This window comes from Carlito syrichta, unplaced genomic scaffold (genome assembly GCF_000164805.1).
Source record: "Carlito syrichta isolate Samal-C Ts95f unplaced genomic scaffold, Tarsius_syrichta-2.0.1 Scaffold314804, whole genome shotgun sequence".
NCBI classification, from domain to species: domain Eukaryota; kingdom Metazoa; phylum Chordata; class Mammalia; order Primates; family Tarsiidae; genus Carlito; species Carlito syrichta.
Window position 1 is genome coordinate 114,157 of NW_007258900.1, and position 16,873 is coordinate 131,029.

Sequence of the window (16,873 nt, forward strand, 5' to 3'; positions counted from 1 at the left end):
TTCCCTTGTGCACAGCACACACAGGACCATGCATCTCAAAGTCATCACAAGTGTGTGCAATTGTCAGGAGTGGTGGAGGTTCTGTTGCACTGTCACCTCCATTGTCGTTGTACTTCCACAATGTTCTCAAATATAAAATACCTCTTGAAAATGGTCTTGCACTTCTTGAATGACAACTGTGCTTCTGCCATTTTCTTTGACCGCTGCCTGTTGCTTGGCTACGCTAGCATTCATTTGATTAACACCATCTTTTGATCGAACGTCATACTACACATTGCTACAGTAATTCAACTCGACTTTGAACAGTAATAATACATAGATCACATCTCTTAAAATGTATACACTTTTTTGATATCCCTGGTACGTATGTGTGTGTGTGCATGTGTATATATGTATACAAATTTAGATATATATATTTATTTATTTTTACTTATATCACTTATATTCACTCCCAATATTGGTTTGGTTGACTTCTACAGCTTGTGTCTCAGGTGAGTTTGTAACTAGACATCAACCTACATAAAGATAATCACAAACTAGTATTAGTTGTGACCTGTATGAATGTCCCTCTTCAATATGGTTATAATAGTTTTCCTTTTTAAAACTATTTTTATTTTTTTAAATTATCTATACAGGCTTCATTGAGGCAAAATAGTTACAGTGCCTTTGGTTGTACCTTTTACTGATGAAACCTAAAATGTTTTATGAAATTAGTCAACCTTGGAAGTCTGATAAACATCACTCACAATATCCATGTTTTATAGTTTAAATAGACTCAGAATGTTCCATAGCTCAGTAGGAAGGAAAGAGTTGTAATTTATGACTCAATCCATGCTTTATTCACAGAGTGTGTGGTGCCACCTGGGTATAAACTCTAAGGATTTCTAACTGTGAATTTCAAAGCAAAACACACACATCACTGGAAGGGACCCATAGATCATCTAGTACAACCTCTCACATCACAGGTGAGGAAACAGACACAGTGACTGTCACCAACTGCCCTACGTCACAGAACTATCTGATGGTGAGGGAGTTCCTCTCCTAACTTTCAAGGGAGTGCTCTCTCCGGCACACCACATTGCCTCCCCCCACGAGGTGCCTCCCATGGGGCAATTCTTCTTGAAGATGAAGTATATTAAACTCACATTTGGCTTCTAATCATCTTCTCAGCAGCACTGTGGTATTTCATTAACTGCTGCATGTAACACCCTGGCCTTTCACCTGTATTAACTTGAGCTCATTAAACTTGAGGCCAGCAATAAACAGGACTGAACTAATTTAGATATTTGGCTTGCTATGTGTTCAGCTTTTTTTTTTTAATGGGTTCAACTGTGGGAAACATTTTCCCCTTCCCAGCGTATAGAGTAAGAAAAACAGTAAGCATAGATTCCTAGGAATATATGTAGCTTGCCTCTTTATTTCAGTAAAAGCATATTCAATACTTACCCAATGCAAAACTTTGTGAGAACTGCAAAGAAATACAAGTAACAGCACAGCACAGGGTCTCGCATCTGGCAGACTGAGATTTGAATTCTCGTGCTGCCATTTATTAATGGTGAGATGTGGAATAAGTGACTTAGCCTTTCTGAACCACAGTTTGGTCTTCCATAAATGGATGCAAGAATACTCACCTCATGAGGTTCAATGAAGAAGGGATGATGTGCTCGTGTGCTTTGCAAAGGGTTTGCTATATGACGATACTCAAGAAATGTGCTAGTGTTCATGAAGACGATGAAGATGATGATGGTGGTGATGATGATGAAGATGTTGATGATGGCGGTGATGGTGGTGGTGGTGATGATGCAGTTCCCTCCATCATAGATCATGTGATCACCTCTCACTACAGCTGTTGTTGAGGGAGTTGGTTCCCCATGTCTCCTCCCCATCATCATGACTAAAGACAAGCAAAGGTCTTCGACTGCCAGGAGGGAAAACCAAATGAACTTCATCCCTCCTCGGTTCTCCACCAACACTGCTGCATGCTATTTTCGACTGTGAAGTGACCTTGCAGCTCATGGCCTATGCAGCCACCAGTTAACACAATCCTATGAAATGTCGAAAGTCGTTTGAGCTTCTGGTTGAGCATGGGATGATGAGAAAGGAGGAGTCATTTGCAGAAAGATGACCAACAAAGAAGTAAAGATGTGGGTCCATCAGGAAGAATGGCAGTTTGTGAGGGTCTCAGGGCAGGACTGCGTGAGTGGGGTGAGGTGATCGGTGCCAGTGTGTACGTGAAGATCAATGCTGGACCCTTGGTATGGGGATATGTAGTCAGTATTGATTCCTGAATACTACACAGATTAGTCAGAGTTCTCCAGAGAAACAGAACCAGTAGGTCACAAATAGATTTATTAGAGGGAATGTAATATGGGCATTAATTCACTTAGTTATGAAGGCCATGAAGTCCTGCGATGTACTATCTGTAAGTTGGAGGACTGTGAAAGCCTGTGGTGTAATGTAGTCTGTGTCTGAAGGCCCAGAAACCAAGGGAGTCAATAGGGTGGCTCTGTATCTGAAACTGAAGACCTGAGCACCAGGAGGCAAGGATGGAGGGATGGTGTAAGTCCTGGAGTCCAAAGGCCTGAGAACCTGGAGCTCTGATGTCAAGAGCAGGAGAAGATGTATGCCACAGCTCTAGTGCCAGATGAGGGAGCTCCTTCTCCTTCTGTCTGCCATTGTGTTCCATCCCATCTCTGAACAGGTAGAGTGATGCCTTCCCACACTGGTGAGGGTAGACCTTCTTTACTCCTTCCACTGATACAAATGCTAATCTCTTCTGGAAGTACTTTAACAGAAGCACCCAGGAATGGTGTCTTCCTAGCTATCTGGGCATCCCTTAGCCCAGTCAAGCTGACACGTAAGATTAACCATCACACCACAGAACTTATTTTTTATTTCCTACTATGAAAGTTTTAAAAAATACTAATAAGTGTGTAGGTCATCTGGTTTACTTTCCTACTACTACCAGAATCCCATCTCCAGTATTCTGTATCATTCTCTTCTTTCCACCACAACCCACCCTCCCTTTTGCCACTACAAGACCATAGTCACACATGTTCAACTATCTGGTGTTTTTCTATACCCTAAAGAATAAGATCCAAACAATGTTGCCAGAATTCAGAGCTCTCTATCGATTTCCCAGCTTTAAACCTTGCTATTTCCCTGTCACTTACTGTGTCCTACACAAGATGAGCTCACCCTGTAGTGTCCGCCCTTGATTCCTTAGCGCATCTTCTCCTAGTACTATGCACCATTTCACCCTTTTAAAATCTTACATCCTAGCCAGGCTCAGTGGCTCAGCCTATAATCCCACACCTTTGGGAGGCTGAGGTGAGTGGATTGCCTGAGCCCATGGGTTCAAGACCCACCTGGGCAACTTGGCGAGACCTCATCTCTATAATAAAAATCAAAAATTAGCCGGGTGTGGTAGTACACACGTGTAGTTCCGGCTACTTGGAAGGCTGAGGCGGAAGGATCACCGGAACCCAGCAGGTCGAGGCTGCGGTGGCCAGGGGCGGCCACTGCACTCCAGGCTGGGTGACAGAGTGAGACTCAAACTCAAAAATAAAAATAAAATAAAATAAAATAAAATCTTACATTCTAGTTTGAATTCCTGCTTTGCTCTGAAGCCTTCCTTAGTCTCTCAGGTGGAGTCAGCTGCTCATGGGTCTGGGTTCCATCAGACATTGTATGTCTCTTCCCCTCCTCTCCATTTCCCCTTGTAATTACTTGTGTAGCCCAGATGTTGGCTGAGTCCAACCTGCCCCCCTCCTTCTGGAGATTGCTGCCCAATCCCCAGAGTGCTGGAGACCAGCTCCAGCCGGGTTCAGGGTACCCCAAAGGTGGAGATGGCATCGGTGATGGGGGGAAGAAGAAAGAGAGAAAGAGAGAGAGAGAGAGAGAGAGAAAGAGACTGGACTGCAGTCTAGTGCAGAAGCCGTTTATTGGGAATTACAACGGGTCTTTTATACACAGTCAGGTGTGTGAGGGGCGTTCCCCACCCACCAGATGTTCTTTCAGGTATAATCCCATAACCTAATCTATGAAACCTTAATCCATAACTGCCTTTAAACCCTTTTCATATGATAATCTTAAAATTCCATAACAAAAGGTAACCTAATCCATGACTGACATATTCTATAAACCTTTTTCATCCTAAGCTGATTGATTTATGCCAAGTTAAACAATTCTATAGAAGCTTAAGTATTTACTTTACAAATGAAAATGGCCCATCCCAGAATGTTTGGAATGTGGCCCAGTCCAAAGTTTACAGTGGGCTACCTGCAAGTAACCCAGCCGCATTCTTTCAACAAAATGGCTGTCTTCTAAAACTATATTCTACAATTTACACCTTCAGTAAATCCTAAGATCATGACCCAGAAGCCTGTGATCAATACTAAGGCTCTTAGATGTGACATGAGTTTGAATTATAAGTTGTGTGAAAGCTAAAACTGCAGTTTGTGGAAGAATGGGAGCAATGAGCTTCTAGCTTGTGTTTGTCCCAATCTCAGAGTTTTTATGTTTTGAGCTCACAGGAGCTTAATCTGGTTAGTGCTGAATAGAAAGGGGAAGGAAATGGGGTCAATAGCTCCCGAATGCATCCTAGTGGTCTCAGGGTCAACGGCCCTTCCTGATCCCTAATGCTCAGTGGGCCTCCGTGGCCGGCTCCTAACACCAGAGATTATGTTCTCTAGGCCATTTCTGGCTGTAAATGCCTGCAGTCATCAGATTCCAAATCTTCCTCAAGTTTCACCTCCTGTTGGTTTCTTTTCTTTTCAGCCATCTGCTATTCCAGCCATGAAACTCAACCCTATTTCCCCAATTTTCTCCCAAATTTCTCACCAAGTCATGAAAGCATGCAGCAGATGTTATTAAACAGAGGTCATGGAGGCAGCTTTCGATTGCAGTCATGGAAGCATCTTAAAATTGAATATTGGCTCTCCTGCTCTCCTCTTCAGTGTCCTCCCATCACTGTGACCTGTCTGCCTGTGCTTTCTCCTCCCTTCTGCCCTGTCTCTCCCCTCTCCTCTCTGTCTTTCTTCTGCTTCAACGTTTCTCTCCATTTCTCAGTGCAGTGGCTATGCCATCTCTTGTTTCAGTTTCCTCTGAATCAAGCCATCCAGACTGCATTTCCCAGACCCAGCCTGGCAGTGTTGCTTCAATAGTGATAATTTCAAACAATGGCAGTGGGTATTTTAGAAAAATACAACATGAGTCATGTAAATACAGTTTCAATATTAAAATGATAATCCTCCAACCTGATTCCTTGAAATATGAGTCAGCCTTCCTTCCTCACCAGGCATCTCCTGGCTGGCTTCAAGGCCCCAGGATGTGCATAGTGCTAGCAGAAACATCTTTCTCCATCATCCTTCCTGGCATCCCATGGATGTTAGACTTTCTCCTCTTCATTAACATCCTTCCTAATGCATCTTCTGACTTCATCACTTCAAGCAGGATGAAGCTCCACATGTCCTTCGTAAGGAGCTGCCTTACCCTCTTGTAGCTTGTTAGCTGTGGAGTGGGGGTGAGCGGTCATGTCTCCCGTGACTTTCCAGATAGCTGGCCCTCCCCACTGGTGCTTCTGCCTAGAAGATGCTCTTCCCTTCCCTGACCCTCATGCCTCTACTCGCACTGCTTCCACCCACCTTCACCTCATCCTTCAGAATTTATCTCAGATGTTGCCTCTTCTGGAAAACCTCTGACCCCTCAGCCTGGTTATAGACACATTGTCACTGCTCATATAGCCGCCTCTGTCACCACTGCCGTAGCCCCTGTCACAGGGTGTTGCAATTGTTAACTGTAGGCTCTTTAAGGTCACAGACTGTCTTTGATATATAAATTTCAAGTGTCTGGCCCTTTACACATGTTTCTTAAATTTATGAATCATAGCTGTTCTGTATGATTTTTTAATTTCATATAATTTTCAATATAAAAAATCTATTTATATTCTTTAGTTTCTTTCTGAAAGTAACTGTTTGGGATTGTTTGACATTTCAAACAACCAGCAATATTTTGTAAATTTATTCATTTATTCACTCATTCACTTATTCACTCTTTTTTTTTTAAGCTATATTGCTTATCTATTATGTGCTAGATAAAAAGCTAACCCTCCAGCATCTAAAGTTGGGGAGATGGTTGTATGGGTTGCTAGTGATGAGGTCATACAATAGGTGCAAAGATTAAAACAAGCCCAGAGCATTCTAGACCACTAGGTAAGGATGGAAACCAGCAAAGGAGGTTACTTGGACGCTGTGAAGACTGAGCTGAAATTAAGAAATCCAGAATTCGCACATACCAGGTGAAAAAGAGGGGAGGAGCCTTTTCAGCAGAAGGGATGCATGAGCAAATACAGAAAAACACAGTATAGTATGCAGTGCAATATGAGTTGCTATGCCTCATGGGAATGTTTTGGCAGGCATGTGTTTTACAAGCACTATTCCATTGAATGCTTATACCAACATCCTGAGTTTGATACTGTCATTCTCATTTCATTGATAAGGAAATTAGTCGCAGAATAGTTAAGTAATTGGCTCATAGTCACACAGTTAATGAACACAAAACTGTGATTTTAATGCAAATTTGACTTCTAAGTCGTTATCCTAATCACAATGTGAATGTTGACTTTCCACTTTCACTATGAAATGTGAACTATCATTGCATTTGACTGATTTAGACATCAGATATTTGATCAGAATTTATATGCTTAAATTGTCAGATTAAACCAATAGTCACATTTCACATATTTTGCATGTCTAATACCAGCGTCCTGATTTGCCCCACTGGACACCACACAGCCTGTGATAACATGTGATACACAGATGGTCCTTCTGTCTCTGTCTTTTTATTGTTTTCCACTGTCCAAATTTGATAAAATATCATGAAAAATCACTTACTGTTATATGAGTGATTAAGCATTACATGCCAATTACACATGGGGAAATCTGAGTTTCTGAATCTAGACCATGTTAAAACTAATTTTGAAATAAAAATCAGCATCAAAATGTAAGTAACTGATTACTTTCGTAATTGAGAGGGGGAAAGAAGAAAATTAACTGAATTCAGGCAGGACAGAACAGAAAACAGACTTCTCAGCTCTGTCCCTCGTGCTATCCTGAGTCATGCTGAGAACTCAATAACTGAGCCTGGGGTCGGTTAGGAACTGTCCATGTTACTTCATCTAAACCTTACCCTGGCACTTTATAGATAACGAGGCAGACACAAAGCCATGTCTCAGCCACTCTACCTCGCTGCTCCCATCTTTTATTTTAGATATCCAACTGCTACTCCAATTGTCTTTTTGAGTTTTTTTTTTTAAAGATCAATTCTTTGAAGATGTATTTTCTTTATTTTTCTTGCCAACTATGGGTTGTTCGCTTGAGTTCAGTCTTTCAAGGAGCTTGGCATATCCTGCCTTGAGATAACTACAATAACCAGGTACACTTGACATATAATTCAATCCAACATGCATGCTTAATGAATAGCAAGAGATACTTATAAAACTAGTAACAATGGTAACCGTACACGTACTACAAGGAAACTGTTTAGCCTTTAATGTGGCACAGGACAATTTCAGGTTCAGCATAGGCATCCAATATTGTATTTGTTGAATACATGTCAAAAGTCTGATAAGTTGTGTAACTATGTCATATATGAACATGTCTTTTGCAAAAGAAACCAAAAAATCCACTTTTAGATAGTTGTAAAATACATATAATTTACATCTAACTTATCCTTCATTCTGTCCATGTATACACACACACATAAAGGAGATAGGAGTGATTTCTGGTTTATACTGAGATATAGATAGATAGATAGATACTGAGTGATACATATATACATAACACTCAATATAAATCTGAAATCCTTTTATCTTTTTACATATTACCATTTAAATATCAAATTAATTACTTTCTTGCTGTTATTGTTTCCAATCAGATAAGAAAGTATGATTAAGAAAACATAGCTGATGCGTGACAGTACTATAGACTAGTGCTATTAGCCAACTTGCTGCTGTTCTCATAAAAATTATGCAATTTAAGCTGGAAGATAGGAGTGCCTGCTTCCATTAGAAACAAGAACCCTTTTCTACTTCATAATATGCTCAATTACCTTTGGATTGATCCATGAATAAATTATAATCCAAATAGACTTCTTTACCTTAAAGCTTTGCTGGCTTAAGGTATCATTGTTGATTCATTATGTTGTCACTTTTCTATCGGCAATGTAATGCTTTTTATATCTGGATAGAGGCAGGTTTAGTGTGAGATACTGTTATCTTTAAATGAGTAGGATTTAGCTTTTCTGGTGAGAACAAATTCATCCATGATGAATCCCTGGAGAAACTATTGAAACAAAAATCACACCATTTCTGAGCTTTGTTCAGTTCGTCAGTTACAAAGCAGCTTTTGATAGTCCTGAAAAACTTTTCCCTTTGTTTAAGAAATATAGCATGATGCTCAAACCTCTCACTTTGAGTTACCGCGGGCTACAACTTTTTCTGTAAGAAAATAATGAATGAAGAGGAGAAGCCCTGCTGCTGTCTCTGTCAGGTCCTGCTGCTTCTCCTTCTGCAACAGGAAATCAATTAACTATATGTTCAGGCAGAAGTTGAACTAAATGCTTTATCAATCATCACTGATTGTGCGCGCATACACAGTGGCCAACTATGCATTTATCTTCACTCTTTCTTAGTTTTATTTTGCTTGTTTTCTTTTTCTTTTATTTTTGCAAGATCAAACCAAAATGTATGCCTAAATGTTTGCATACAACAATAACAAAAAAATGTTACGCACTTAAATTTTAAGACTAATGAGGAAAGCAGAAATGCCTAGGGCAACCTTGAAGTTTTGGAAGCCAGTACTTTACCTTAGCCTCTGTGATTTCCACACAGCAGCACAAAAATGAACCAAATTCAATGTAGAGATGACTGGTGGAAAGTTGAGGGAGCACTCATTGATATTTTCTGTGTGTGTGCTTTCAATTTAAATAAAAATTTGGCGAGTTTTCCTTTTTGTCTATATATTCTTCTATCCAATGCACAAAGAAAAGCCTATAGAAATCTTTATGTTAAATTAAACTTCTTTTTAGTACTAATTATACAAGAGTAGCATACTAGAATTTTAGCGCTGTTACCCATTGGCGTGCCGCGTGATGTAATTTATATGTGACAAATGTGCAAACATATGACAGAAACTCTCAGGCTGTCAGCTCTTTACTGGGGCTGTGCTCCATTCAGCATCAAGAAACGTTCAAATACTTACCATCAGTATTATTAGCATTGTTGGAACAACGTAAAATCATTATGTTTAAGTTTAGCTACCTTCTCTTTCTCCATTTGGACAAAGAATAGCCTAAATTGAAAAAAAAAAAATTATCCTCTGATCTATGTTTAAAAGGAAATAGACCAAAACGTTCTAAGAATGATTTCCTTTGAACAGCCTTCCCAGAGCTCTTAGGTGAACGTAGATGGTGTTAAGCATGGTGAGGCCTGATCATGGCACTTGTGTAAGGGATCAGATTTACATGAAGCTTGCTAATATGAGGGGTCTGCGGGAACCAGAGCCTTGTGTCTCAACAGTCAGCCACTCTTGATAATCTCCAAACCGATTAAATCGGGACTGAGGTGATCTCGATGTGTAAGAGCAGTGTGGAGAGTGCCATTCTGACAAGCCTTAGGTCCTGTGGACCTGCATTCACCACCTTTTGAGGTGTTATCTGAACCCCAGGGGCATTACTGTGGCACCAAGTATAATCCCTAACACCTCATCTGCCCCAGGAAAAAGTCATTTCACAAGAGGACATTTCAAACAAGCTTTATCTTTTCTGTATTAAGGAGGCTTATGCAAGTGGTAAGTATTGAGGATTTGTTTTATACTTGTATTTATTTTATGTTTTTAACAAGTTGTTATCACTTGTCTTACAGTAAAATAGATACAGAATATTAATCTCTCCCACCACCATGTTGTTTCATATTACTGCAACTAATGGTTAGTTAAATATTATCATTTAGGAAGACATTAAGGTGTGGAGATGAAGTACATAGTTCCAGTCTAATTGCAGATAAATTAATTTGGCATTCATAACATTGTTTCCATTTACTTGACTTGTTGACATAATTATAGTGAATTGATAATGGAAGTAACAATTTTAGATATTTCCACATAAATATGTTCTGCTAATATAAATTTACAGTTGCCGTTTGCAGTTTGGCTTAATTGGAACATGGTTTAAGTTCAGTTTACCTGCACTGCTGAGATCTCCAGAGGGCCAAAGAACTCATTTTCCTGGGGCATTATGCAACCTGGCAAGTAGAAGTCAGAGTTTTGAAACAAGTGTGATTTTTCACCTAAGTACCTGCTAGGTCAAAGGTCAGGATGACCTTGGAGTGCAATCATTTTCCAAACCTCCATCAGTTAGATAAATGGATTTTCTTCGGCAGGAGAGAAGGTGTTTTTGCAGTCTTACAAAAAGAGACCCAGCAAGTTCAGGTTACAGGCTGACGGAAAACATTTGAAATTCAGTAGTGTCTTCAGCTGCAGTATGTGCCAATAAAAGTGGAGATCAAAGGTCTAGAAGAGGGGAAGGACAAAGTGGAGAGGAAATAATTGTGGGATAATGAATGGTGTGAGGGCATTTTCATGTTAACTTGAAACCACTTAGCATTTTTCCATGACGCCCAGGTAGCTTTCTAAATGAACTTTCTAAAGTACAATTGAATAACCTTGAGATTTAAAGCTCCGTGATGTGATTTTTGAATACTGATGGAGTTTGTTTAAGCACTGTAATATTTCCTCTGCTTTTCATTTATATTTTTGCCTCCTTCATGTAAAATACAATTTATTTTCGGTACAGAGAAATCAATATTTTCGCCATTTTGTTTTTCAGCTATTCCAGTAAATTGCAATCAACATTAGTTACAGTCTTTAAAGAGATGTAGTAAGAATTTGAACACAATGAAATAGAGATACAAATTAGAACTTTGGCAGAGTACCTTTGCTATTGACAAAAGCATTTGTCAGGGACTACAGCTGTGTCTATAACGTGCTAAAAACCTGATGAAAGGGGAAAAAAGCATCAATAGGTTTCACCTTCTGTCTATACAAGCCAAACAAATGGCTTAACTAATAGCTATTGTTTTAAGTGAATGGATCTGGTCTGCCATTGTGAACTTTATTCCATTTAGAAATGTATTTTAATTAGCATTTGTATCTCTACAGCATACATATTTGGTAAGAGCACTGTGCTCTGTGTTCTTTTTAATGACAAATGGAATCTGTTGCCTAGCAATCCAAGGAGTGAAGACTTGTTGCAGTGTACATGAAACCATCCTCAGACACCCGTTTGTTTGCTGATAGTATTTATGTGTTTATATCCTCCCATTTATCTCTTCTATGAGCTAACATGCTTTCTTATTTGTGTGTTTTTCTTTTAGAAACTGCCAAGTTTTGGACCTTATCTTGAACTGCGCAAGAAAATCATAGCAGAAAACAAGATTAAACTGAAAGAACAAAGTAGAGCTTTTTCACCGCCTGAGAGAAAGCTTTTTATCCCCAAAAGGCCTATTCCTGCCATCAAGGTAAAAATTAAGCCATATACATGAGTATGTCTGTTATACTGTTTAAGTATACAAATATACTTAAAATGTTTATTCACTGTTTAAACTTATCACTGACTTTGTTTTAAAAATATACTGAAAATTTTGAAAGTTCTATGTTGAAAATGCATGTAAACTGCAAAATAATCTTTTTTTATTTATGTATTTTATTTGTAAATGTTACACTTTTTAGAGCACTGTCAAGCATGCATTTCATGGAAATTTTCATATATATTAAGTGTGCCAGGAGATAGTAAGGTGAATTTTTTGGCTTCTTCCAGTCATTTTAAAATTATTTTAATCCACAGTTAACCCCAAGAGACCTCATATTAGTCACACAATGCAACTAAGTTATCAATAAACAACATAAGTATCAATATAATACCTTACATTTTGGAAAAATAATTGTCTGGTTTGTTTGATCTCTAGAAAGCCTGTATGTTTATTTGGGTCCTGGGAGATTATTTTCTGGGTCATAATAGAAATGACATATATGTTACCTTTCTTGTTTTTTTTTTTCTGTAAGCTTTTTATTTTGGGAAAAATGTAGACTCACATGCAGTGATAAGAACTAATGCAGCGAGATCTTGTTTCCCCTTTATCTAGTTTCCCAATGGCAGCATGTTGCAAAACTAGTGCAAGATCACAATCAGGGTGTCAACACAGATGCAATCTGACAATCCTGTTTGGATTTATCCAGTTTTTCCTCCACTCATGCATGTATGTGTGTGTGTGTGTGTGTGTGTGTGTATGTACATACATGTAGTTAGCTCTGTGCATGTTTGTCATGCATGTCAGCCGGTGCATCCACCACCACAGTCAAGATGCCCATCACCGTCAGGATTCCTCGTGTTGTCTTTGTGTAGACACGACCACTAAGATAGAATTGTTTTAAGATGGTCATCATGATAAGATAGTGTCATTGAATGACATTCCCTTAGAAACCACCACCCCTAAAATGTGACTAATTCTTCTCTGTGTGGTGACAGTCAACTCCCATAGCACCATTCACTGCTTGAAGCATCCGCAAAGAGGCTTGCTATGTGCTCTCAAGCAGTCCTCACTGACATCCATCTCAGTAGTCAATGGGAGATGGAAGCCTTAAAAATTCCCTCTACCAATAAGGGAAAAAATGTGTCTCATGCTAGGTCCCAGGCTGGCACAAAAACTAAAGCCCTGCTCAGTGGATGAGAGTGGATGAGTTAGCCAAAGATGCTCTTTGATGATTCACTCCTAGCCATGCATGAATTGTCAGTCCCATGCAGGAGGAGTCCTCAACAGGGTACAGAACTTTGGGCAACCTCAGCCCAAGTAGCAGGGGAGGGGAGAAAGACCCATGCTGGGTCAGCCATGGTGAACAACACTTTCCACCAGACTGGTGACTCATGGATGGAGAGGGCCTGCCTGCAGAGTGAACCTGACAGATGCACACTGCCAGTGGTTGGTGCCCATACACCTAGTCACATCAGGAAGAGCCCCCTCAAGCCCTGTGTCCCAGTAGGGCAGAGCCTGGTCCCTCCTCCACAGCAGAAATCCAGCTCTATTTCAGAGTGTGGATCTGAGAAAGAGGGTGCAACCTGAGGGCCCTCTCAGTGGGAAGACACCTTGGCTGTAGGCTGCAGTCATCAGATGGGAGACTTATCCCCTCACTCACTATTCACAAAGTGTGAGCAGCGGTGGCTGAAAGCTGATCTACCCAACCTAGCATCAGGTGAGAAATTCTGCAATGACAGAAACCTGCCACAAAGAAGAGCAATGAGCAAATGTGACTGCCCACCCACCCCCCCACACACACTAAGTGACATATATTGAACCACAGAAAGTACTCTAAAACCAAGGGTAATCAAATAGCTTCAGAATTTTAAATTAAAATATAAAGTATAGAGAGTAAAGAGAGGCCTGACACAAATGGGGAAAAATCAATGAAAAAATACAAGCAACCTTCAGAGTTCTAAAGATGCAGCACCAGAAAAAGCAGCTACCATAACATAAACAATGGAAACTGCACAGAATGACCTGCCCCAGATGACACCCATGTAACCAGAGATTAGACGGCAAAAGTGAACAGGAACCAAGATAAACTAGAGGCAAAACTAGAGGTAACACAATTTTGAAAAAACCCACTCTGAAATAATATAAATGAAAAACTTCATCCTAGAAATTAAGAACACACTAGCAAGCATAGAAAGGAGGGCCAATCAGACAAAGGAGAGAATCTCAGAGACTGTAGACCAAAATATGAAATTAATCCAGTCTGTCAAAAACATAAACCAAAAGCTTAAAATGAAGGAGCAAAACCTCCAAGAGATGTGGGACTATATCAAGAAGCCAAACCTGTGCCTGATTGGTATGTCTGAATCAGAAAGAGAAATGGAAAACACCATGGAACAATCATTCCATGAGGTTATTCAATAAAACTTCCCACATCTATCCAGAGATGAATCTCAAGCACAGGAGATTCTGAGAGCCCCGCAAGATATCATATAAGAAGACCATCCCTGAGGCAAATAGTAATCCACCTCCACAAAATAAGCATGAAAGAAAAAATCCTAAAGGCAGTGAGAGAGAAAGGCCAGAATACCTTTTAAGGAAATTCCATCATAATCACTTCAGACTTATTTGCAGAAACACTACAAGCCAGAAGAGACTGGAGTCCAATTATTAACATTCTTAAAGATAAGTCATTCCAGCCAAGAATTTCCCACCCTTCCAAGCTAAGCTTTATCAGTGATGGGGAACTAAAATCATTCCCAGACATTCAATCCCTAAGAGATTATGCCACCTCCAGACCAGCACTTCAGGATATACTTAAGAAATTGTTGAACACAGAAAAATAAAAGAGCAGTCATACCCATCACAAAAGTACAGGCAAGCACAGATCTAACAGAGCATACAAAGCACCCCAAAAAATAAAAGTGCGAACATATATAAATACAAAAGTAAAAAGGAAACAAAGCAACCCCTTAAGAGCCTTATGACAGAGATGAATTCTCATGTTTCAATAACCAATTTGAATGTGAATGGGCTAAATGCACCACTGAAGAGACATAGAGTAGAAAACTGGATAAAAAAGCATGATCCAGCAATCTGCCTCCAGGAAACTCATCTCACTGCAAAAGGCACACATAGGCTCACAGTTGGAAGCTGGAAAACAATCTTTCAGGTGAATGGAAAACAGAAGAGGGCAGTCATTGCTATTCTGATAACAAACAAAGCAGTCTTCAAACCATCAAAAGTTAAAAAGGATGTGGAAGGACACTACATAACGGTAAAAGAGCAATCCACCAGCAAGAAATATCCATCCTCAACATTTATGCACCCAATAAGGAACAGCAGTTTTTAGAAAACAACTACTAAGTTATCCAAGAGAGAACATTGACTCACACAATCATAGTTGAAAACCTAAGATCATCAAGACAAAAAAACAACAAGGATATCTGGATAGATAGATAGATATCTATAGATAGATAGATCATCAAGATAGATAGATCATCAAGACAAAAAAACAAAGATATCTGGAACCTCAACTCGATGCCCAACACATCAACAGATGTAAAACTAAGAACCATATGATTATATCATTATACATAGAAAAAGCATTCAACAAAATTCAGCATCCCTTCTTGATTAAAATAAATCCCTTGAGCACCTAGGTATAGGAGGAACATTCCTCAAAACAGTAAGAGCAATCTGTGATAAACCCACAACCAACATTTTGCTCAATGGACAGAAGTTGAAGCATTCCCCCTAAGAACAAACCAAGGATGCCTACTGTCACCCCTTCAGTCAACATAGTGATGGCAGTCCTAGCCAGAGCAATCAGGTAAAAGAAGGAAATCAGGAGTATCTAAATAGGAAAAGAAGAAGTCATCCCTCTTTGCAGACAATATGGTTCTGTAGCTTGAAAACCTGAGGGAGTCTGTCAAAAGCCCTCTTACACTGATAATTGACTCTGGCAAAGTTTCAGGGTACAAAATAATGTGCAAAAGACAGTTGCACTTCTATACCAGCTATAGGCAAGCAGAGCACCAAATAAAAAGAACAATCCCATTCACAATAGCTACAATAAAATGAAATACCTTGGCATCCACCTAAGTAGAGAAGTGAAACATCTTTGCAATGAGAACTACAAAACACTGCTCAAAGAAGTCATGGTGATACCAACAAATAGAAAAACATCCCATGCTCCTGGATTGGAAGAGTCAGTATTGTCAAGATGTGCATTCTACCCAAGACAATCAACAGATTCATTGAAATACCCATCAAATTACCAACATCATTTTTCTCAGACCTGGAAATGACAATACAGTAATTCATATGGAAACAAAAAAAGAGCATAAATTGCCAAAATAATCTTTAGCAAAAGGAACAAAGTGAAAGATATCACACTTCCAGACATTATAATTTACTACAAGGCTCCAGTAACCAAAAAAAAGCCTGGTATTGGTACAATAATAGGCACATAGACCAATGGAACAGGACAGAGATTCTGGAAGCAAGAACTTGGTCTCTCAATCAATTCATCTTCTACAAAACTACTAATAACAACCACTAGGGAAAGGAGACCATATTTAGTAAATGGCACTGGAAAAACTGGCTAGCCACATGCAGGAGAATGAAACTAAACCCCTACCTATCACCATACACAAAAATCAACTCTAAATGAATCAAAGACCTAAACATAAAACCTCAAACTATAAGAATCCTAGAAGAAAACATCGGAAGCACCCTTATGCACGTGGGGTAGGCAGTGAATTCTTGACCGAGTCCCCAAAGGCAAATGCCATGAAAACTAAGACAAGTGGGACCTCATCAAACTGAAAAGCTTTTGCACAGCAAAACAAACCATGAAGAGAGTAAAGAGACAGCCCACAGGATGGAAAAAAAATAGCAAATTATGTATCTGACAATAATGACATAACATCCAAGATCTACAAGTAACTCAAACAAAGTGAAAGGAAAAGAACAATCAACCCCTTTAAAAAGTAGGCAAAGGACATGCATAGACATTAAAAAAAAAAAATAGTACAAGCAGCTAACAGATACATGAAAAAATGGTCAGCCTCACTAATCATCAGAGAAATGCAAATCAAAACTACAATGAGATACCACCTAACTCCAGTAAGGATGATCATTAATAAATCAAACAACAACAGTTGCTATACAGGTGTGGAGAAAAGGGAACACTTCTTCACTGTTGGTTAGAGTGCAAGCTACTTCAACCTCAACAGAAAGCAGTGTGACAATTCCTAAAAGAACTAAAAATTGACCTTCCGTATG

General features: G+C 39.4%; 1 protein-coding gene across 1 annotated transcript in view; it reads left to right on the forward strand.

Moving 5' to 3' along the window:
* LOC103274560 (dihydropyrimidine dehydrogenase [NADP(+)]-like) overlaps positions 1-16,873 on the forward strand; it is a 114,183-nt gene that overhangs the window by 76,982 nt on the left and 20,328 nt on the right. Inside the window, exon 3 of the mRNA XM_008071999.2 lies at positions 11,432-11,575. Coding sequence (XP_008070190.2) covers positions 11,432-11,575 — 144 coding nt within the window. The remainder of the gene's footprint in view (positions 1-11,431; positions 11,576-16,873) is intronic.